Source organism: Bombyx mandarina, chromosome A1, assembly GCF_030267445.1.
Source record: "Bombyx mandarina strain Sakado chromosome A1, ASM3026744v2".
Lineage (NCBI taxonomy): Eukaryota > Metazoa > Arthropoda > Insecta > Lepidoptera > Bombycidae > Bombyx > Bombyx mandarina.
Window position 1 is genome coordinate 15,375,031 of NC_143234.1, and position 24,756 is coordinate 15,399,786.

Consider the following 24,756-nt stretch of genomic DNA (forward strand, 5'->3'; position numbering starts at 1 on the left):
GCAGTTGTCGAAGAAATCAAAACTGTCGAATATAAATTTAAATGTTTTGCGGATGCCATCTTGCTGAATGTCTTAGTTTGAAAACCACAAGTTCTGTTCTTATTCCGATATCAATACAACCGAGATACAGATTGCATTTCTTATTCAAGATGATCTATAAAATTTTAAATTAGATCTATTAAAAATTTTGCGTAGTCGCCTGTAAAAGAAAATATTCACTTTGCATTGAATAATTTTGTTGCCTAAAGAAACTATGTATATATTACAACATAACAAAAATCTTCCGTGCACCTTCCTATTTTAATACTTGAATGACCTTGCATACATCGGCGTAACGTGAATATGTCCTCTAAAGCGAAGGGGTCGATGATCGCTCGTGATCTCATGTTATGACTGAAAGACACAAAGTCATGAGATATCAGTGGGTCAGTTCGGAATTGCATAGCAAATTGGTTCCAAATTAAAATAAAACAACCAGACGCGACTAAAAGTTTTCGACTTTCAACGTTGCTCAAAATATAGAGAGACAGACGGACGAGCATATTGTTCGCCTAATAAAATTAGAGATTTCCATTATTTGTAGATACTAAAGCAGAGCATTTCGAGCTAGATATATACATATCGACGCTTGAAAGGCAAACGTGACTGAGCGACAATGCGTGAACTTTACAGTAGACTAATTTAAAGTTGAAATACCTGAAAAAAATTATATTTTAACGGATCTAGCTGTAGGATTGAAATTATTTTAATAGACCTAGAAATAAATTTTTTTGCGCATCGAATATGGTTAGGTATTGCCTATCATTTATGTACAAAGCAGTTATTGTCGCTTAGTCGCGTTTGCCTTTCAAGCGTCGATATTTAGTGTATTGTATCTTATTGTAATTTATCATTAAAGACCGTTCATTTATTTCCTTTATCAAGCAATCGAGGCACTAACACAAACTATTACCTTTCTTCTTTCTTTCCCTCAGAGACATAATAAAAGAACTTATTCACAAATTAAACTAAGAGAACAGAATCAATTAACAATTATCAAAAGTTTTAAAAAAGCATTTTATCAAGCTTCGACAGAACAAGAAAGGCGGTTGGTACGCAAAAATTCAAATTTCAAGACTATTGGGATTTTAATTAAGAAACTTGCACAAATACGCAAGGTTAGCCGAGAATAAAGTTAAGTTGGTCAAAGTACGCTGTAATTTTATTGTAAATATATTATATTATACTATGGATACTTTCATGTATTAATAGTAGAAAACTAAAGTACAAGATGAGAGACAATTCATAGAAGAACGGGGCATTGTATTCGTTTAAGTGCGATATCGTGCGTAGTGCAGGCGCGTATCAATTGTAAATAAAACATTATCTTCAACTAAAACTGACAACTCAAATGAAACAATGTTTTGCTTATTTACTTTAAGAATAAATAAGAAAGATTGGGCACGTCCCAAATATGAAGGTATTTTATATCGTAGATCATTTCATTTGTTTATAGTCAGACCCGATTGTGTCCGCCATTTTAAATGAGTTTTCGAATTCATCGACGTTTTTTCAGTGGCCAACCATTTATAGACATAAAAACAGAGTATCATTAGTGTTGGATATTTCAGAATATCATTTTTTTTTTTTTTCCTACCTAAGCTGAGAGCCTTGAGAGGCTATTTCAGCGTAACCCTAACTTTTATAGGTGAGCTCACGGGGCTCAAACCTGATGACGTTGCTAACACGAACCCTAGCAAGAGCCGTGCTTCGCAGAATCTACCACCGGATCGGAAACGCGACCCACTGAGAAGATCCGGCGAGAAACTCAGTGGGCTGTGTCTGAGAGTTAATTTACTCGTCGAGCCCTTCGTCGCAAGCGACGGGTTCGACGAGAACGGTGACCGGTGCTTGAGGTACCTAGAAGCACCGTTAGTGGATCGGGAGGATCCGAGATGACGTGTTTTGGGCGACGTCGACTGCTTTCCATTCTGTCCGCAGGATCGGGAATGCAGAATATCATGTTCAAATTGATTGACGTATTGTCGAGATTCTTTCTGCACAGTATGCAGAGATGAATAGACAGTTAAACAAAACTTTGTTTTTGCTTTGGTACAATATAAATATTATTATTACAGTCAAAACCGTTTACTGCGACATCGTTTAATACAACATGCCGGTTATAACAACCTAGAACAAAGGTCCCGGCTGAATGCCATATGACCGCCTTATTAAAAACATTGCTTTATACGACATTGCTAATAACGACATACCTCTTAAAACGACCACATTTAACTAATATTTCGGAGAATTAGATCTGTTAGAACGACCGGCTAAGCTGTATTGTAAACAATTTGAATAGGTAACCACATTTGTCTTCAATGGCTTTTAAAATCAGGAAAGAAAACAATAGGATTTAGTTTAGTGTAGGGTCTTTTCTAATTCTTAGAAACAAAACACGTGCATGCGGTAGTCAAAGCCCGCTTCTTCATATCTCTTCAGTTAGTTTGTTACTTATCTATACACAAGACGCACCAAAACTTTGTGGAGTTATTCGTGAAACTTTCAAAATGTCGCAAAGAAAAATAAAACAAATTAATATTGAAGAAAAATCGCGTATTATATAAATATATTTTTCCAATAATTCCCTATCGATTTGTTTGTACTTGCACGATACAGATTAAACATCACCGGTTGTAACGACTATCGGTTTTTACGACTGAATATGAGCAGTCCCTTCGATGTCGTTATAACAGATTTTGACTGTATATTCATTGAAAAAAGAGCAATTTTCAAAATAGATTTACAAAAACGTAAGTTTAATCTTTGAATCGTTTATGTTGTTAGTAAATCATTCTCTGACCTTTATTTGAAGTGGCCAAGTTAAGACGCAGAAAACTGCAAACAAATGAACAAAACGCCGGTTCGATGACCTCAAGGCCTCGTTGAGACATGCTTAAGTTGATTGCATGATATGTGTTTGAAGTTTGGTATGCTCTCTAGTTAAGAACTTAAAGTCTAATTCACATTGCACTAAATATCTATTTAAAAAAAATTGTTTGTCACAAAACGATAATCTTCCTTTCGTAATGGAAAACAGATTAAAGCCATTTTTTGCAGGCAGAACGTTCTCGAAAGCTCGCGGCAACGTGTTAGATATACCGTCATTAGTCGGATCGATAATGGTTGCGTGTTCTTAAATCACAGATTTAATTCAAGATGTCTACAAATTCGAAAATCTTCGGTCATTCATCACTGTCACCATCACAATTTTGATGTCTAGAAAACTACGCAGTACGCCGCCATATTGGATGCATCGCCATTATTCGGATCAATAATTGAAGTAAGATTTACTCGAAATATACTTTTAATTTGTAAAATATATCAAAACATGAATTCAGAAATTATTGATTATTGCAGCAGTCATCAAAATGCATCGTTCATAAACCAGGTAGCTAGGTAGAACACATAAATATTTCAGGCAGAAAGTTTTCCGCCGCCATTTTGAATGCACTGATATAAGTCGCAACGACTGAACTGTTTAGCTAAAAGCTCCATTTTCCACACCTATTTTCATTTAATTTACTAATCCATCGATTATTGGTGGTAAGCAAAACATTATTTACTAAACTTTTTAAAGGTCATCAACAAGATAATTATAACACGACACATTATTCCTTACTACGAGTACATCAGATTTTCTTAAATCGATTTCAAACTTTGAGTTCCCAGCCAATGTAAACAGACCGCCCGCCCTAGCGATATTTCGATCGACTACAAATTCACCGATGCTGCTTTTTCGGACTCATCCGGACAATTCATTTCTGTAATTTCAAAATGAACTCTAATCTATAAACTCACATTCCATATCGGAACGACCTTCACAGCCATCACGCAAAACGTCCACGTAGAAATTAACCAGACTGTGTGAACCGCATATTGAATGACGCCATAAAAAATATGCAATGGCGTAGTTAGTGCACTGTCTCGAGGCAGGCGTGTCGCCCTCAGTTGCAGAGGTGAATGCGCAACAGGGCGAAGCACTTGAGCCAGACAGGGATATTGATTTATGAGTTTTTAGAGCCTGCGCGATAGACCTGCGCCGGCATAGCTCTTACCTGGGTAGCGCACCTAAATATCCAGGGCTCAAAACATTTTTAAACTTGAGTGAAATGAATCTCGTAGCATGTTTCCATGTTTATCATTTTATTTATTCGTGTCGTACTTTTTACTCTTTATTGTTCAAAAGGTAGTTTTGATATGATATAAAATCTTTTTGAAAAATGAAGGTGCATACTGGATATTTTTCCTTATATTATAATATGATATTTTGAAAATATATGCATTTCCTATTCTGTATGTTCCTAGGGTTCCGTCAATCGCAGGCATGAAAAGATTTGATATATATTGTTAAAAAAGTCAAAATACTCTATAACATTCCAAACCAAATACCCTGTGAAATTAGCATGACATTAAACCGTAAATTGTTTTTTTTAACAATATCTTATCTTTCCCATATCTTTTTGTTAGTATTGGAAAAATATATTTTATCAAAATACGACCTAAACATTCTTGTTCGTTAGTCAAGTTATTTGGGCTTTAAAATCGCAGTAAACATGTTATAATGTGCTTTCTCATTCCACACGCAAACGAAGCTGTTAACTTTGCAAAAATCGACTTTGATTTTAAAAACAAAATCGATTTTTGCAAAGTTCTCAATCCCAAAATGAATAACAATTTGAAAAAAAATCCATGCGTTCTCAGTATTTTGCTTTGCTTTGTTGGTGTACGAACAACTACAAAGATTTTTAACAACATACATTTTCGTTAGCCTTGATAAGATCTTTAGTCTTTGGGTAGCCTTCGTCGCTCAATTAGTTTTATACTTTATATGGTAGAATAATAATATTATTTGTATTAGAAGTATTAAATAATTTTAATAATAATACCTGTCAATTGTGTAGACTAGCTGTTGTAACAGTCGGTAATGGATATTTACAAATTCTACTAATTTTTTTTGATTTTACTGTTGAGATTAGAGAATACTCAGGAAGACAATCCGTTTGTGTAAGTAATGCTTGTCTCAGCTTTCTAACATTAATAGGTCGCTATCCCTATGATGAGGTAGGTATTAGAATGTTTCATTGCATTGAAATATGATATACCTACCTACATGGAAATTATATCTAATTATTACATTTGAACTATTGACGCCTAAGTATTTACTTATTGCATAAAATATATTTGCTTCTAAAATGTTGAAATAATTTATATGCCTACTAATATATTATTATTTCTTATTAAATAAATTTGTTAAAGAAAAATGTAGGTACCTCTAAATTGCGCAGCGATTCCATACTGCCTCAATTTTGCTGAGAAACACCATGACCTTACACACAATAATTATGTACAATGAGAACAAACGTAAATAAAGTATTTCCTTACAACATAGTTGCACACTGCACGTATTTTTATGTTAATGTATGATACGCAGCAAAACAATTCGGTTGCCGACTAGATACCGGCTGATGCGGGCCGTACCGTAGGTACTGCGTCGCAACCGCCGTTTGGTGCGGCGCAATTAGTATCAATTCTAACCTAAAATGTTATTTTCGTATGATTACGTCACATAATAATTCAAACTAGCCGGCAGATATACAGATAAGCATTATTTAGTTTTATTTCGTTTTCTAGCTGAGATTGTACTCACGTTTTGTGGGTTTTATCGTCGATTTCGGGCAGCACTGGCGCCTGGCGTAACTCACAGACACAAACTGACAGTGCGCGCGGCGACGCGTTGCGCAGTGGGAACGACCGCGTCCAATTCTCTTTTAAAAGCTTTTAATAATATTATTTCTTTTCGAAGCGACTTGTTTATAATACGCCGTCCTGTGTTAGAATTACGATGTAAACGCAGACTGTGAAGGCAAAAGATATGTCGCAATACAGTTCATTGTAGTACAGTCCCCCACCTTAGCACAGAATGACCTTATCGTTTGGCTGCACTCGGTAACAGCGCCTGCAATACAACGATGCGCGTGTGTGCGTTGCGCCGTAATCGCGTTTAAGGAGGGAACTAAAACGCCCAGATATTGATTAAACAGTCATTTGAGATAGCCGATGCAAAGTGCACTAGCATGTACATATACTGCAACGCATGCAGTGTGCTTAGTACACGTTTTTAACGTTCTCGATAGCGTAAACGTTAACACAATTTTGTATTGGAACAGCGCCTCTAGCGGCAAACGTTCCAACTCTATACAAATTTGAGTTAACTTTTATTCACATTACTCTTCGTCGGAGTCGACGAGTTCGAAATGCGAATTAGCCCATACACACAACCCACTGAGTTTCTTGCCGAATCTTCTAAGTGAGTCGCGATTCCGATCCGGTGGTAGATTCAGCAAAGTAGTGCTCTAGCTAAGGCTAGTGGTATCAACTCTCTCAGGTTGAGCTTCTGAGCTCACCTACCGGTCCGCGTGAAATTGTAATAGCTCCTTACTCTACCAACGATTAGGTACGTTAAAAATTACTGCAAATTAGTGCAAATGTTTAAAACCACTATTATTTGTTGTCCAGTCCTTTCAAGGAGTTACGATTGTTCTTGACGGTTTTAAAAACCATAACGAAAAATACGTCTCTTAGTTCTTGATCCCATATTAAAGATTTAATGTTTGGATAATTGCTTAAGTCAAACAAAAAAAGTATAATATTTATGACGGTCATCTATTTTATGAAAGTTCCAATTTGCACGAAAATGAACGAATACTGCGTAGCTGTAAAACTAATTAAAGTCGCCGATCTAATAAAACTAGTGTACGCCCGGTAGTCGAAATTCGACTATAATTAATTGAAATTATAAGTTTGTACACTATTATGATTCTATTTTCAAAGACTCCATATATTATAGAAGTATAACAAAGATTATTATACTTCTATAATCACAAATTTCGCCAAGATTACACTATAGAAAAATATTTATAAAGACAAACAATATTTAATCTATTCTCAATTTGACCACAGACGTCAAGAACAAAAGTTTGACAATAAATAAATAGTATGCATACGTGTGTGCGTCAAATACATGGTAGTGTGTGTAATGTTTTTTTTATTGATTTAATGTATTTTATGGCATAATTTAAAAAAATATTAGCATTCTGCACTTCTTCTCTATATTCTCTATAAGTGTGGGAAATTTTATACTCTTCCGTCCACGCAATTTTCGTAAAAAGGGATACAAAATTTTCCTTCACGTATTAATATATAAAATATGTAAATTGTTGAAGTTTCTGTAAAGTTTAAAGTATTCTTCGAAACGTCAGAACTGTAAAAGTAATTTTAATTACATGCAAGACTCACGAAAACCAAAGAAAATACTTTTAAATAAAAATTAATTAGGGTGACAATTTAGGCAGTATTGAAAATTTAAGAAATATTGGTTTGAATACAGCTTCGCTTCGCATCACTTTTTTGTAAACGATTTTGTAAATAACAATTGAAAGTTTTTCAGACATTTTATTAATTTTAACAAAAATATGTCGATCTCGTGAATATAAAATAAAAGATTCGAACAATGACTGCAACACGGGATCTTAAGTCGTAAAATGTATACGATTTCTCGTCTGCGCTACGAACTGCGTAGTTTGATATTGCGTTTCTACCAAGGAACACACTGCCCTAGGTCAAGGATACATTAAAATAGAAATAGCTGATTGAGATTTCATGTTTGATTAACGGATTCATACTATTTATAATATTTGTATATAGACATGTAAGTAACGAAAGGACACTTATACTTACACAGAATATACATAAACCTATCATTCTAAAACCTACTCTTAAAATATTAGAAACCTATGCAAATAACCTTGCTAAATATCTAATGGACAACCAAATGACTACAAGAAGACTTAGAAGAAAATTGCTTCACGATCTACTAGATCCACTATCGATTGGACATGTACACGCATTGGTCATGATATTGGCCTTATCGTTGCCGCCGCTGACTACTTCCCGAATCCTGATCACGCAGGAGCCAGTCGCCGTCGACGCCCTAGATGTCCTTACGGATCCATCAGATCCAATAACCTTTGCATTAGACGCCTTCAGCTCTAACACTAGGAGCAGGCTTAGGAACTCCGGTAGCCGTACTCGTCGAACTCGACAAAGAGTTCGACGAGCAACCTAACCCATACATCAGTCTGCTGAGTTTCTCGTCGAATCTTCTAGGTGGGTCGCGATTCCGATCCGTTAGTAGATGCATTCGCGAAGCAACTGCTCTTGAGTTGTTAGGTCTCCTTCGGAGGCGCTCCAGCAGCTGTTAGCAAGTCCCACCCCTTCTGGCAGAGCCTTTGCTCGCCCACCTGTCCTAGTGAAACTGGAAAGGCCTCAGAGCCACCAGTATTACTTCAAATATAAAGAAAAAGAACATTTGCACGCACCGCCTATGAAATACATAGTTTTTCTCAAAACTACGGGTTAGTCTAGTCAACAAGTTCAAAAACGTGTTAAATAGACATAAAGCTCCTAAAAATATGTACGATAGCTCATTGGATGCGGAATGATGTCTACAAAAATGTTTTTTAAGGGCTTATTAGGACATAAAAAATTGCGATTGTTATAAACAAAATAAGATTTAAAAAAAAAGGAATTTGGTTTTTCCTTAATAATTTCTAAAATAATGATATTTAAGGAATTTTGAAAAAAGATCCTGAAAGAGGAGGAATATAACTGATAAACAATAGTTACAGGATCGATTTTGAATTTATTTTAAAGATAAATAAATCCTTTATAAAAATGACCTGAGTGTCCTTTACCGTATCTCTTATAGTTTAAAAGTTATAACAATTTATAACTTGACAAATTATGTAACGGCTGTAATTTCATTATCATATAATATCTAAAAATGCTGTAAAAAATACAATTTTTTTTTTCTATATTTTGTTATGTATGGTTGTTTTTATAATTTTTTGTAGTTTTCGAAAAAAAATATAACGATTAATATTATTTTTTTATAATAAATTGTTAAGTTAATAAACAATGAAATTATTTATAAAAAAATGTATTTCTTTGTTAATCCGCTGAAAAGAGTCAATGATGATTTTTAAGAAAAAAATAATTTCTTAACTAATTATTTAAACAATTGAAATATGAAAAAAACGATTTTAAACAATTAAAACATTTATTTAAGAATTTTTTTTTTTTCTAAATCTTTATTTCACCTATACAATAAGACGGTAATTCTTTTTTTTTTTTAAATCCCAAAATAGTCTATTTATTTATAAACAATTTCTTAACAAATAGCGTAAAAATTTTTTTTTAAATGTTAATTAAAACCTATGGTAGATGCAAAAACAGCAATATTAAGATATTACGAAAAAAAAAAATTTTTCATAACATTTTTTAGAAATTAAATTTTTTGTTAATTAAAAAAAATTATAATTATCAAAATAATAAAGATTAAAAAATTTTTTTTGCTTAACTTTATTAAGTACTTAAATGATAAGAGCTCCACGAAGGGAAAAATTTATAGATGAATTATTGTAACTTTTATACCGTAATTTATAAAAACAGAGATTGGAAAAAAGTTAGTTAATTAACAATGGTGTAAATTTTTTAAAAATAGATGTAAAATTTTTTTTTCACCGAGGTTTTTTTCCTTCAAGTGTTTAGATTACACCATAAATTATTCAAATTTTTAAATTGTTATTTAATACTATAAAAAAATTATTTTAGGTGATATACCGGCTTTTTAGACTGCGCGCCTATGCCGTAGCGACCTCGCGGAGCGCTATTTTCAGCGTTATTTTTTTTTTATAAATAATAGAGATAGAATTCCGGGAGTTGGGACTTTTTTATTGGAAATTTCCTCCTCTTTCAGGATCTTTTTTCAAAATTCCTTAAATATCATTATTTTAGAAATTATTAAGGAAAAATCAAATTCCTTTTTTTTTTAATCTTATTTTGTTTATAACAATCGCAATTTTTTATGTGCTAATAAGCCCTTAAAAAACATTTTTGTAGACATCATTCCGCATCCAATGAGCTATCGTACATATTTTTAGGAGCTTTATGTCTATTTAACACGTTTTTGAACTTGTTGACTAGACTAGGGTGGTACTTACTTACTGGTGGTAGCACCTCTTGTGAGTCCGCGCGGGTAGGTACCACCACCCCGCCTATTTCTGCCGTGAAGCACTAATGCGTTTCGGCTTGAAGGGCGGGGAAGCCGTTGTAACTATACTTGAGACCTTACAACTTATATCTCAAGGCGGGTGGCGCATTTACGTCGTAGATGTCTATGGGCTCCAGTAACACCACTTAACACTAGGTGGGCTGTGAGCTCGTCCGTCCACCCATCTAAGCAATAAAAATTAAAAAAAAACTACGGGCGAATGTCTAATACAACTTACTTTATAGAATTTATACTATTGGAATTTATACTATATTTATACTATATAGAATTTTAAAAAATACCTAGAGTATAAAGAACTACTTTAGCGAAGCTTCAGCTAAATTACTTTTACACTTTTAATTTAAAATCGCCATAGATTATACCATAATTCATAACTTATTTAGAAGTGAAGAATATGACGTTTTGCCTGTGTTGTACCAACTTCAGAAAACAAGAAATGTAATCAATGTTGTCAATCCGATTTATTTTTGTTTATTCGAATGAAAGAAAGAGAAAGCCCGATACCCACCTATCAAAGAGAGCACTGACCTGGAAAGTGTCTGGCAAGAGGAAGAGAGGACGCCCCAGAACAACTTGGCGTCGCTCGGTAGAGCAGGAGCTAGGGGTCTCGGGCATGACGTGGGAGGAGCTAGAACAGACTGCCCAAGACCGATGTAAATGGAAAAATTTGATTCGAGCCCTACACCCCAACAGAGGGTAATAGGAAAGAATGATGATGATGATGATTCGAATGGAATTTGAAAACAAATTAATTCGGATCTGTCTATCATTTCTAAACTAGAGTATTTCACACTTTCCCGTTAAAATATTGCGAGTCTTTGAAAGTATGTTATATGATGTAAGTTCAATTAACTATAACATTCAGTTTCAAATTACCTTTACATTCGAATGTAATATGATTCAAAAATAAACTTTAATTGTATAATATGTACTTATAGTCAAGACGCTTGTGTTTGAATTACTTGATAGAATAAGACGCCTTCGGTAATTAAGTAAGTATTTGTATAAACAGACAAATTAATATTATTTTAAGATTTATTATTATTATTCAAACTTATATCTTCTTTGTGACGTGACGTAAGCAAAGACACAATATTGAAAAAGACTGTTACGAGCTCTCAGTCACCTGGTGTTAAGTGGTGGCTCATTGACCTCACAAAGTGAATGCCGTCGAATGAAGGTGGGTACTTTAATGCATTTTTTTATTTTTTTATTGCTTAGATGAGTGGACGAGCTCATAGCCCACCTGGTATTAAGTGGTTACTGGAGCCCATATACATCTACAACGTAAATGCGCCACCCACCTTGAGATGTAAGTTCCAAGGTCTCAGTATAGTTACAACGGTTACCCCACCCTTCAAACCGAAACGCATTACTGCTTGACGGCAAAAATAGCCAGGGTGGCGGTACCTACCCACGCGGACTCACAAGATGACCTACCACCAGTGCCCACTACCACATGGTAGTCCCTACTACCAGTACCACATTAAGTCTGAGTCTTCATTGTATAGTATGATGACTGTTCAGTCTTTGAAACTGGAAGGTATGATTGTCATGCGGCAGAAATGGCCGAGTAGTGGTACCTACCCGTGCGGTCTTACAATAAACCCACGTGTAATTATGCAAAAAAAAAAAACGCTCGATGTAGGTATTTCTCTTGCTGTTATTCAATCACCGTGAAAGTCGTTCGTGAGTATATTTTAAGTAATCCGGCATAGTATCATCTTCATTAGATGAAAACGATTGCACCGGGCGCCTAACCCATAAAGCCATGCTTAAAAACTTAAAGCTAGCAGGCTTTCCTGATAGAAGTACAAAACAAACTTAACCTATCCACACCGACATCCGACAATCCCACTCGTATTATTAAGAACCAATTTAAATCTACGAAGCACTATAGCCCTCTATAGTGCTTCGTAGGTAGAAAATGTTTTTCTTGGAATAGATGCTTTCAAATTTCAAATTCAGCATTCTCCTAATTCGTCTTGTTCGCAAAAACGAGTTCATTTGTATTAATATTAAACAAAATACGCGAATGAGTTAAAAATATGTACTACTATGGTTTTTTATTTATTTTTATAGCTTAGGTGGTTGGACGAGCTAACGAATTTTTTTATTTTTTTTTATTGCCTTAGTAGGCAGACGAGCAATGGACTTCAGGAATGCCAGGGGCAGAGCCAAGCCGCTGCCTACCCGCTTAATACTCTCCACAAGCCTCGTTTGAAGATGGACATGTCATAGCGCTCGGGAAACACCGACTCACTCACTAACTCACCTGATGTTAAGTGGTTACCGGTGCTCATAGACATCTACAACGTAAATGCCGTCACCTACCTTGAGATATAAGTTCTAAGGTCTCATCTCATAATATGTTTAACTTCATACACTTGGTTTAGTTATGCTATAGAGCGTTGCAAAGAAATAGAAATACTATTCTTCTTCTATTATACATATCTATATAGGTACCTACGTACTTAAACTCGGAAAACATTTCCGTCATTAGTCTGAAATTTTCATAAAAATTTACAAAAGCGCCATCTGTTATTACATGTTGAAACCATGTTGAAAATATTTTTTTTATTATTTCGTGCATTTTAATACTCGCGTAACTAATCACAGATGTCACTATTACACCATTTATGGATTCTTCACTAGTTTAAATATCTTGATTAATATGCATAATATTTATGCCAAACTCAAACGAAATAGGTACATACACAAATCATTTTAAAGTTAAATGTTCCAGTTACTAATTAATAACGATGGTTATTGTTTTTTTTACCCGAAACAATGATGTCTATTATGATGAATTTTTGTAATTATTAATTGTAAAAGCATTAAATCAGAATTATAAAAATGTTGAAAGGTAACTTTGCAATTTGAGGCCTTTAATAATAGTCCTTGAAAATCCAGTTTTAGTGACACACATTGATATCATAATTTACAAATCCAAACCATTTCGTATGACAACCTTTTAAGACAAAGCACAGCTGTTGGGAAAGATTTCTCAGCTCTAAGCATAGCATTAGTGCCTACACACGACATATTGTTCTATTATTTAAGTGTCCACAATACCCAAAGGCAAAGATTACTTATCGCACAAAACACGGTGTCTTTTCTGCGAAATGTAGGCTATTCTGATTAGCATACAGTGAGTAATTACAAACTGTAATTTGAGATGACGAAAACTTCCATCTTTTTGTGCAATATATTTTAAGTATTATTGAAGCTATATGTAAACACGGAGTTCAATTAATATACTAAAACCAAAATTTTTGATTATATTCGTATTTTGTACGGACATAATTCCCATATAGTCCACATTGAATTCGACATGTTGTTTACCAACAACCTTATTTGAAGAAGCACAAAGAAAATAATTAGTAGCTTACATTTTGCGATTCCTCTTCAAGAACAGCCATTGTTTCAAAATCGATATTCATGTTTTTGTATTATAGCACACGCGTGTTGTCTGTCAAATAATTATCAGACAATTGCACAGTGAAACAACCAGGAAATTAGATAAAATAAACTTAACAAAATCAATTCTTCAAGGTGTTGTTTACAAACTAGCAAGGTCATATCTCATTTGACAAGAATTTGACAGGTTTTTTGGAAAATACATTGATGCGTTCAATTTAATGAAAAATCGCCTAAAAACAAATCTAACTTTATCATGGGGAAATTTGAGGGAAATATTAACTAATTCAGATATACAGTCTACAGTCACTGGATTATTTTTACCAGTACTGTTCCCTAACAAAATTAGTAATTTTCTGTAAAAGTTTGAGTGATTGTAGATCTTTCCTCCGTAATGTGTCTTAATTTTGATAATCTATGCCATCTATGTCAGTCATAGATTATACACTATATGAGTATATTATCTATGATGTCAGTCATAGATTATACACTTAATATATTTGAGATAGATGCGCAACTCTCATTTTTATTTTTGCTTTAGTTAGAGCCCGGGACAGCAGGCGTCGCTGCTGTCGATTATTAGTCTCCCTACCCCCCACCAGGTGGCTTTTTTAGTAATTTTAATATTTTTTATAATTAACTCTCTTTATGAAAAAATCTTATCGTTTAGAATCGCTGAAATTCCCGGTAGTACTTATGAAATATTAAAGAACGTTTGATTGTGTTCAGCATTCTAATCGATAAGACCTTTTCATACAGAGAGAAAACAGTTTTTTTAAATAAAAAGCTGTAATTCTCTGTAAGCTATTTAATTTCCCTATATTACAAACAATTTACTGTTAAAAGATAGTATGAACGTACAATTGTATAAAATTTCGAATAACAATAACTCCTCTAGATTAATCCTACTAGAGTACTTAATAACATTAAATCGAAAGTTATCTAAAAGTTAATTAAGTCTAGATAATCAAATCATTCAATGTCACTTAAGTCATTTGTGCGAAATATAAACATGTCAGCTTTCCATTACAAACATACTAGACAATTTGAATTAAATTTAATAAATTTGTTTCTTAACTATAGCAGTTCTTGCTTAAAGTTGATCGTGACAGATCATGACCTTGTATGAAAATATTACATCTATAAACACTACCTATGCTTCGTCATACAATAATTGTCATTTATACTAGCATTGTAGAGATAATACACACACTAAAGTGAATACTAAATTATTCTTAGCATTCTTATAAACATTTAGAAATTTAAGAAACGATTAACCCACAATCATGTTCATAACATGTGACATTTTGTTCTGCACAAACGTTTTATTACATGATTTGAAAAACAAAAAATGTTTAAAAAATGTAATGATGATTTAAAGTACTCTTAAATATTGATAGTTTGTACTTAATGACGCTTATAGTAATCTTAGACATGATTACATTAGTTATACTTTTATTCCCTATCTAAATTATTTCTATTCTGACGTTTCTGATGCTTTAGCTTTGGTAATACTAGATGAAACAAACAGCAGATTGAAAGAAAATCATCTTAAAGTTAATTACATTCATTACAAACCATTAGTTTACATTTTGTTACAAAGAAACTGGTGTTCGTTACATGCAAATGAATTATAAACATACACATGCAAACATAAAATGTAAATTTATCTTTTAATCCAAATTAAATGTACACTAATATTACATCTAAATAATAGAAAGGGTTTCGAAAATTTTTATTGCACTCAACAGCAGACGAGCACGCAAACCGGCCCATGATAAGTGGTCACCAGTGCTTATAAACTTCAGCAGTGCCATAGGGGTTGCTGTCTATCACTTAAGTTTTAATAAATTATTAATATACTCAGTCACAAGCATATTGATTTCACATAATGAAAATGTAAGAAACATAATCATGTTTGGGCATTTTCATTTATATCTGCTCATACAGAAAACACAACTTAGCAAATATATTCCACAGTAAATCTAAATAATTGCAAATAATGCTTTTAAAGACCGTTGACTTTTGATCATTAATTAAAATCATCTTCTCGTAGAATTTACAAAAGGTTATTTACAAAAATTTATATCAGTATTTTCATATATTACTAACTTACTAATTACAACTATTCAAACGTAATACTATAACTATAAGAACTAAACAACCTATTTTAAAACAAAATTGGCATCAATTTAGTTCTTATGAACTATTTCAATTATTAATTTATCAATTATAAACATATTTAAAAAAAATTAAGATCCCTTGAGAGTTCACGTTCCTTGCTGAATCAGTTTCTCTTCTGAAACGGAGAAACAAAGTATCTTAAGTATGTAACAAATATTGAAAAAATACGACCATGAAAAATTTAGTGTTAATGTAATCTTACTTACAAATTAATATATTACATAACACGTTCTGGTTCAAATATAGTGCATCAATCTTTTCATGTTTCAGACATTTTAGTGCTCCTTATAATTTTTCCATAAAATTTTGTCATTATCAAACCTTTGTCTACAAAAATAAAAACATTATTTTATATTGGGTAGAAGGATGAACGTGGTCACAGGCCACTTGGTGTAACTTAGTTATCAAACACCAGGAAACAAAACGTGAATGCCATCATCTAACTTTGGATGTGAGATCAATTGTGCTGTATTTTATTTAAACAGGAAAGCATGACTGATTGATCATTCCAAAAAACTAGTTCGGGCCCACTTGACAATAAGCATATAATACGCTGAGTTGCAAAACATAAATACTTCCACCCACTCGAGACAATTTTATTATCTGAGGTGTGTGTGTGATAGTACGAGACTTAATACCGACTGTTTTGATCAAAACTTAACATATATGATAGCTAGGCAACAGAAATAGGAAGGACCATTAGTTGGTGCTAATTCATTTAATTATATTATGAATAATAATTCTGTTAGCAAATAATATACCGGGAAAATAGTGTAAACTCACCGTTATCAAGGCATCCGAAATAGCATTTCATTTTCGATCTTCGAGGCATGCTGATTTTTAATAATAAACATTCTGTAAGAAATGAAAATAGTTACACCGGCTTACGAAACGCTAACGAAGAAAAAAGTATTGGAGCCAAGTTATGTCTAAAGAGAATTCAAAACAGAGTTTCTCAATGTCTAATCGTCTAATATTCTCATAAAGCTAAAAGTTGCTCTAAATTAATACTACAACGTAAAATAACTCACACCAAGACCAAAAAAAAACGATTTAAAAAATTAAATCGTTACGACATTTTGAAAACTTTTTTTTTTTTTTTTGAGATTGTTTTACGGCCCTGGAATTTTGAAAACTTCAAAGCAGTGCTTCCACTTACGTTTTTTTTAACACATTTTACCCTAGTTTCTTTTGAATTTACCCTAAAATTTCCTAGACAACTTTCATAAATCCTTTATATAGAAAGCGTAAATAAAATACAGAAAATAAACCACAGCATATTATTTAATGTAGGTATATATAATATAAACGCCCCCAGAAGATCATAGATCTATAGGATTAGAATTTTCAAGGAAGTCGACGCATTGCTTTTATATTCTTTTGCTGCACAACCTAACACTGTTCGGTTCTAAAATTGAGCAATTGTTTGCTGGCAAAGTTGGGAACTTTCTATGAAGCAAGCCGTTCAGGGTTTCATTAGAAAGCCTGTTTCTTTTGTCAGTTTTTAAATTTGAGAACACTGAATAATCTTTCCACCTCAGTCTTTGAAGAAGGAACTGCTAGCAAAAGTGAAATGACAATTACAAGGTTTTCGTAAATGAAATTACCATGATAATCTTTCATGGTACATGAAGTACCTGTATATTACAATACAAGTAAGTTCTGGTGACATCAACGAAAATAGGTAAATAAAAATTTGGCGGATTATACTTATTGGGATTCTGGGGAATCCCTAAGAAAAAGCAGTGGCTTAATCTATGATTTACTTTACTAGAGGGTTACTGTTGAATCAAACCTTTATAGTTTTTATACACAACTCTGTTTTATTCTTTTACTTGTCAACTCGACTTAATGTCATTCTCTCTCCATAAAATAAAATGTTCATTGTTTTACTTTAATTATCGTTTATTTTAAAATTCACAACAGTTACTAGTATAGGCTTTGCTTTTTACCCCGAAATATCCTAAATCCTGGTATTTTTTAAATTGTCTTTATCATCCAAAATATCAGCTATTTTTCCCTAAAAAAGGGAGAATTCCCTAAAAGTGGAAGCACTGCTTCAAAGTACGCTACATTTTTTATTGAGTCAGAACTCATATCTGCCATCTAGTGAGTTTATTAGATCATTAATGCCTAAAAGTTACAAAAATGACGTCGCCACAGGAGTAAGATGACGCTAGTTGTATGTTATTTTCCTTTGTATGGGAGTTGCACCCCCCTGATGTCAGTGTATTAACCAACCCAACAAGCCTTAATGTCAATTTTTTTTCGACCTCGCTCGGTATCGTGTAGGCTCATAACTTGAGTGAATGTGTGTTAATATTTTTATTTTTTCATTAAACCTGTGATGTGGCTTAATGTACTGTGTTGTTAATTTTTTTAATTTTAGGATGTGTATATTGTTTTCGCGGTATCCTATTGTCAAGTGCGGTTAGTGCATTAGTGTCATTGAAAGTTCAAGATGCGTATCGGTTTCATTTTGTATTGGTGCGTATTTATTCTTCATCTGTGTAAAGCTGACGATGCCGAGAGGACAGAAAAAGATGGTGGAAGGCGGGAGAAGTGGGGTCCAGTGGTCCGAAGTGGTTCTTTCGTAACAGATCCAGCTTATACAGCCTCAAATGATCAGAGTAAGTTAGTGACCCTGAATTTCATGGTAGTGTCAGATATTTCGCGATAACTGGCAATGGCCTTCAATGAAAATCACTAAAATTGTACTGAATAAACTGAATGACTGTGCATTGAATTGTTCTTTGTTGAATTCTTTTTTTACTGTACCTACGTAAGACTATCATAGAGTAATAGAAACACAAAGACCGATAATCGTCTCTATATAAAAAAATACGTTTTTTAGTTTGTAAAGATAGTTAAAGTGATCATTTTCAATTCTCAATATTTTCACTAATGCAATCTTTGTTCTTGCATTAATTTAAAAACAAATGTAATTTCTCTTTCCAAATTAATAGTGATTTCACCATTATATTTATTTTAAAACATTACTTATCAAAATGTACGGAATACTCAAACTTCTTGAAAGTATGTAAGTACAATGAATAATGAAAATAACATGAAAACATTCAGTCAGTATCCTAGATTTTTATTACAGAGTTAATGAAGTTAATTTAAGTTAATCCAAGACGTCTTATGACGAAGCATTTATTGATATAATCATATTTAAGATTGTTTCTCAATCAAATTGTGAAGTAAGTAAAATTTAAAATACGATTTGTTCACCTAAACCAAGCTAAATAAAACTGCTTTTCCCCTAAGAGAAATTGGGTTACTGAAAATCATTTGACTTTGAGCTATTTTTATCGTAGATATTTGTTAAAGGGAGTGAACATTTTATTGTATTTTTTGTATAAAATTACTCAAAAAATAATGGAACAGCTTAACCCATTTAAAATATTGAAAAGGGATGAATTCATGTATTATTAGAGTTGAGAATTGGTTTCAATGTTCTATACTCCACTTTTTGCCTATTTAGGTATAAGTTGTGACACAAAAATTTTTGAGAAACAATAATTTCAATACCACATTACATGATTATTAACTTTTTAGTTGAATAATATGAAATTAACCTAAATATTTACTTAAACTATATTCAATTTTACACCATTAACAATTTTTTCAACATCACAAAATACAGTAAAATGAACTTAATTATTAACTGCATATAGTTCTCATATTGTGCATAGGCAACTTTGTAAAGTTTTGAATGCATCATGAAACCATTGTATATTTATTGGCAATGAGAATTCAGAAAATATGTATCCGCTCTCAATTAGTAAATGTTGTGTTTCTGAAACAATTAGGATAACGTTTGCTACAATATTTTTATTTTATACAATGTTTTGGTTATTGAATTTCAACAATTATGATTTAGTTATAGTTAAAATGGTGAGCTTAAGTATTTGAGGTTAATAGTAATAGATCTGCTTTCGTTCATAATTGCCCTATAATAGTAGCAATTTTTTTTGGGTTTAACTTTTAAACCATAATTCTGGGATCTTAGCAAATTACTTAATGCATTATTAATAATTGTTAAAAAAATACAATGTATATCAATATCATCAAGGACTCTGTTTTACTAAAGGATTTCTGTACTCAGATTTGAATAATTTATCTACTTCTTACTACATTGGCTTAGAGAAACATAAAAAACCCATTAGACACAAGAAAACTCCATTGAAATCTGCAAATTTATTAAACACAATGTTTTGTGTTTCTATGTGGTCAGCAATAACTCCTTAAAGATTTACCATTAACCATTACTTAGAAATTTCCATAAAGAAGTCAGTTTTTTTTTTTTTTTTTTTTTTTTTTTTTTTTTTTTTTTTTTTTTTTTTTTTTTTTTTTTTTTTTTTTTTTTATTGCTTTTGTAGGCAGACGGGCATACGGCCCACCTGATGGTGAGTGGTTACCGTCGCCCATGGACTTCAGCAATGCCAGGGGCAGAGCCAAGCCGCTGCCTACCGCTTAATACTCTCCATAAGCCTCGTTTGAAGAAGGACATGTCATAGCGCTCGGGAAACACCGTGGAGGGGAGCTCATTCCATAGCCGGATGGTACGTGGCAAAAAAGATCTCTGGAAACGCACTGTGGATGACTGCAGTGGCTCCAGGTAGTATGGATGAACTCTACTCCGGTGGCGGGCGGTGCGATGGTAAAAACGAGATGCTGGTATCATCTCGAACAATTCCTCAGAGCACTCCCCATGGAACATACGGTACAAAATACAGAGGGAACCGAAGTCCCTCCGCAGACCCAGGGCTGTTCATTGCACTCAATGATAAGACAGTTTTAGTACATTTATTATCAGAATACTGCTTGATAACAATATAGCCTAGACAGTTGACTTATCAAATTGATATGAAGCAGATTTTTTAATTCATCAATGAATAAATTACTAATGATCAACCTATGTATGTGGTTATAATTTTTTCCTATATTCATAATACACTTTTTAACATAATATACAAAGACAAACTACTGAATGAGCATATGTTTCACATAATCTACAGGCCTTTCTCTTAATTGACAGTCAAAACTTAAAGTTATGAAGTAGCATATAGCAATCTCGAATTGTACCATGTACAAAGATTATGCTTTGATTCAATCCTTAATACTAGCTTTAATAGTCATAGACAATGCACTACTAGTACACATTTCTCTACTATTTCTTTGTAACAAACAAGAGAAGCAAATACAAGCTTATCTATTTTTGTAACAAAACATTTATTAACATTATTAACATTACACATCACAAAGATAAAATTCCTTGTAGTGCATTGAACGAGAAAGTAAACAGTTCTGATTTCATATGAGATAAAACATAAGCTGAGCTAGACACTAAATATAATTTCCTGTGCTTTCATGAGGATAATAATATAAGTTTAATAAACATTTTAAACTCTGGAAATAAGGCTACTTACCGTTCATGCTAAAATAATGTTTAAACAGTAGTTTAGTCATTAGTAAAAACCCGACAGGCTTGGATCGGTCTCTAAATTACTTATATCAATATCATTGTTAAGCTTCCAGAAATTTCTTAGCCTTTGTTTTTTAAAAACTATGATACAGGCATTAAGTATTTCTAACATTTAATTAGGCCATTGAGAGCCTAATATATACATGTAAAATGTGGAAGATTGTGAGATTGTTCTTCCTGAAAGTAGGTAAATGTATCTTTGATATTTTTATTTGCTCTATATGCCACTTTTTATGATATCTGATATATGGTTGACCAGTTACTTAAATATTATTTAATTTTGTCCTGAAGCCATATGATGTTTATGAGACATAACATAAAATTAAATTATGTTAATTAAGGAAATGGGAGTTATGATGTTTCGCTATTTCACCATAAGTACTCTATTTCCATCGCAAATTATAAAAATTAAAATTTCTGTAATTACTGGTGGTAGGACCTCTTGTGAGTCCGCGCGGGTAGGTACCACCGCCCTGTCTATTTCTGCCGTGAAGCAGTAATGCGTTTCGGTCTGAAGTGTAGGGCAGCCGTTGTAACTATACTGAGATCTTAGAACTTATATCTCAAGGTGTGTGGCGCATTTACGTTGTAGATGTCTATAGGCTCCAGTAACCACTTAACGCCAGGTGGGCTGTGAGCTCGTCCACCCATCTAAGCAATAAAAAAAGAAAAAAAAATTGGTATTGAAGAGGCAAGGCGATCAGCGATCCAATGCTGTTGACAGTGTTGGAATACTTCGGAAGCTAAACTAGATCGGACCAGACAATGTCCTTCTGCGAACTCTTACTTAAATGGAAATAGGCTCAACTTCAATACCCTTCTGAAATGTTTAAGAACGTTCCTTATATTCGAGTTTCCGAACACATTTACGAAGTACTGAATTTCCGCGCAAGATTGTATCATATCTTAGTTTTGAAACAACGCAGTGATCAACACGACACATAGAGTTGATCACGAACACAGTCACTTAACTCTTGTTTTATTAAGATCAATTGATCTCGGTAACTGAAAAACATTGTAAAAATATTGGTAGAACAAAGAATTCATTACTGACATCACTATAATAAAATAAGAATTACTTTTGGGTCTACTTTAATGTTGATCTCCTTTTAGAATAATTTATTGTGTCCTTTGTTTATTTAAATTTAAAATTGCATTATTTTATGCAAACAATTGATGTCGACGAATGATGTTCTGAAAATAATTGCATCTAGAAAAAAGTTGTTAAAGACAAATTTAAAAGCAATCAAATAACTCAATTACGTCACTGAATCATGTCCGTGTAAATTAAATGCAAATTTGAGAAGCAAAAAAAAATAGCTAGATCTTTCTTAAGAGTATATTTTGTGGCCAAATACAGTAATAACTAAAATTTTAACCTAAAAATCAGCAAATAATTACAACGCAGTGAATTACATACGTGCGTGGGTATCCCGTGGCAAAACTGATTTCCTATTGGAACACTGAACAGATAAAGATGACGTATCAAGTCATTCGGTTTTCAGAACCCTTGAACAAAAACCTATACCGAAGGGCAGGCAGGATCGCTCAAGGTAGAGGAGACTTCATTAACACTGAAAAACCTGTTTTAAATGTACAGAAAGAAAATGTACGACAAAAAACCCTAATAATAAAATAAAATCTTACAAGAAAATCAAAGAACTAGAACTAAGAGAAAAATATAATCAAATAACACAAAATCAGCATTTTAGAAATAGAATACATCAGAAACAGCAACAGTATAAGCATTACTTGGTTATCAAAAACAAATTCAGCCTCTAGTTAGAGCGCATAGATAGTATAGACAGCGTAACAACCCGTTAATTAACACACGTTCTACATTTAAGCATATAAGTTAAAATTTTCTTGTATGTACATATGTACATATATATGTGTTGATAACATGAACGAAGAAAACCCAGAGCTTGTAATCCAATAATATAATCGATCAGTTAGGGTTTCGAAATCAACCATTAAAATTAGTTTAACTAGAACGTTAAACTGCAAGATTTCATGACCTTACATGAATTTCTATTCACGGGATAGCTTTGCGTAATTCGTGGGTTTTATTAAAAAAAATTGCGCAGTACCCTAAATATTATTCTACAGTAAAAGTAACCTAACTTATAATAACATAGGTCACACATATCATCCGTTATTAATTCCGTGCGTCTAGCATGCAGACATATTTTTCATAAACCATATTATATACTTAGCATTGATCAATATTCAATATGTAGTACAGATTTTTAAAAAAATTAAGTGTCTGTCTGTAAAGTCAAAATAAGCCGTTATTTTGACTTAAGTAGACACGTCATGTTCATTTATCTCTACAGATATTAAGCGTTAATTATCTTTCCAGTCTGACCTAAAACAAGCTTTAAGATTAATTGCTACATTGCTTCGAGCAACCTTAGCTAGAAACTAGGTTACGTTAGCAGAAGGCATGACTCACTATACACGTCCTACAAGGAGATAGTGTTAAAACCGCTACCTTACAAGTAACAATTGAACATTATCATTTATACTACTAGCTACAGAGACCAATTTAATGTTTTCAATATCGAACGTTAGATGTTCATTGTCCTCCATCAAAACAATGTCGAGGTAAACTCGTGAAAATGTTTTCGTTCTTACCAGATATACCTAGCGCGTGTAGACTGCAATCTAGTTTGAAGAAATAAAAAAAAGACATAGAAAAAAAAACTAGCGCTAGTTATTCCAAAACAATCAAATGTCGAAATAATACCTTAGTCTTCCGTGATCATCCAAACTATATAAAGCATTCCTAAACGTCGGAACAAAATAAATTTCAAATTTAAATTTCTCAGTTACTTGGGCTGTGAATGTCAAAATGTTGCCACAGATAATGCTCCGAAACAAGTCTATTTCCGGAAGGAAACTCCAACATCTTGTTCCTGTATTATACTCGTATAAACAAGCCTAATTGAATTGTTTTATATCGATTCATTGCAAATATCGTCTACTCTAATATAGGTACATATAAATAGCAATTTGATTTCACGTACCAAACTCATCGGGCGTGCACTTGTTGGCCAAGTCATCGGGTAAGGCCGTGAGCTCGTTAGCTGATTGAATAAAAATGTATCCACCACCTGATGTAATTCCGATGTTTTCGAATAAGGATTTAATTTAAAGCACTTCGTCAAAGGAAAATATGTCACGGCTAGAATATTTACGTCTTTATGAATTTGCACAGAAATCAATGGTGATGATCGGCTCTATTGATAATCTCTACTCTGTACCTAGAGTAGCACAATCTCATTTCTTCCCGTGGGAGTCGTAAAAGCATAAATTAGGATTCAAATATTATTACAGCAGCGCTCTCTTGAGTATCAAAACTATACTGCGATCGCCGACAGCATTTACTGGTAACATGGCGGATTGTGAGCACGCACGGATGAATAACAACATCCTGCCTATTTCCGTCGCAAAGTAATCGTGCTGATTTGAAGAACCATCGATA

At 33.1% G+C, this 24,756-nt stretch overlaps 2 protein-coding genes and 1 long non-coding RNA gene across 9 annotated transcripts in view; 1 reads left to right on the forward strand and 2 right to left on the reverse strand.

Annotated features, from left to right (window-relative positions):
* Positions 1–14,017, reverse strand: part of REPTOR-BP (REPTOR-binding partner) — a 29,238-nt gene extending 15,221 nt beyond the window's left edge. The window contains exons 1-2 of one of the 5 annotated variants that reach the window (XM_028180585.2): positions 5,690–5,988; positions 5,313–5,368 (exon numbers count right to left, since the gene is read on the reverse strand). In XM_028180585.2, coding sequence (XP_028036386.1) covers positions 5,313–5,336 — 24 coding nt within the window. In that variant the 5' untranslated portion in view covers positions 5,337–5,368; positions 5,690–5,988. Of the gene's footprint in view, positions 1–3,840; positions 4,120–5,312; positions 5,369–5,689; positions 5,989–13,566 lie in introns of those variants that run through there. The other 4 variants (XM_089739393.1, XM_028180448.2, XM_028180375.2 and 1 more) reach the window with 4 other exon arrangements.
* Positions 14,018–14,387: 370 nt separating this feature from the next.
* Positions 14,388–17,996, reverse strand: LOC149499576 (uncharacterized). The gene is made up of 2 exons (XR_016325629.1): positions 16,810–17,996; positions 14,388–16,633 (listed from the first exon to the last, which is right to left on the reverse strand). It is a non-coding gene; the product is annotated as an uncharacterized LOC149499576 (long non-coding RNA).
* A 13-nt stretch (positions 17,997–18,009) lies between these two features.
* Positions 18,010–24,756, forward strand: part of Stim (stromal interaction molecule) — a 54,259-nt gene continuing 47,512 nt past the window's right edge. For all 3 annotated transcript variants that reach the window (XM_028174246.2, XM_028175011.2, XM_028175782.2), the window contains exon 1: positions 18,010–18,408. In XM_028174246.2, coding sequence (XP_028030047.2) covers positions 18,240–18,408 — 169 coding nt within the window. In that variant the 5' untranslated portion in view covers positions 18,010–18,239. The remainder of the gene's footprint in view (positions 18,409–24,756) is intronic.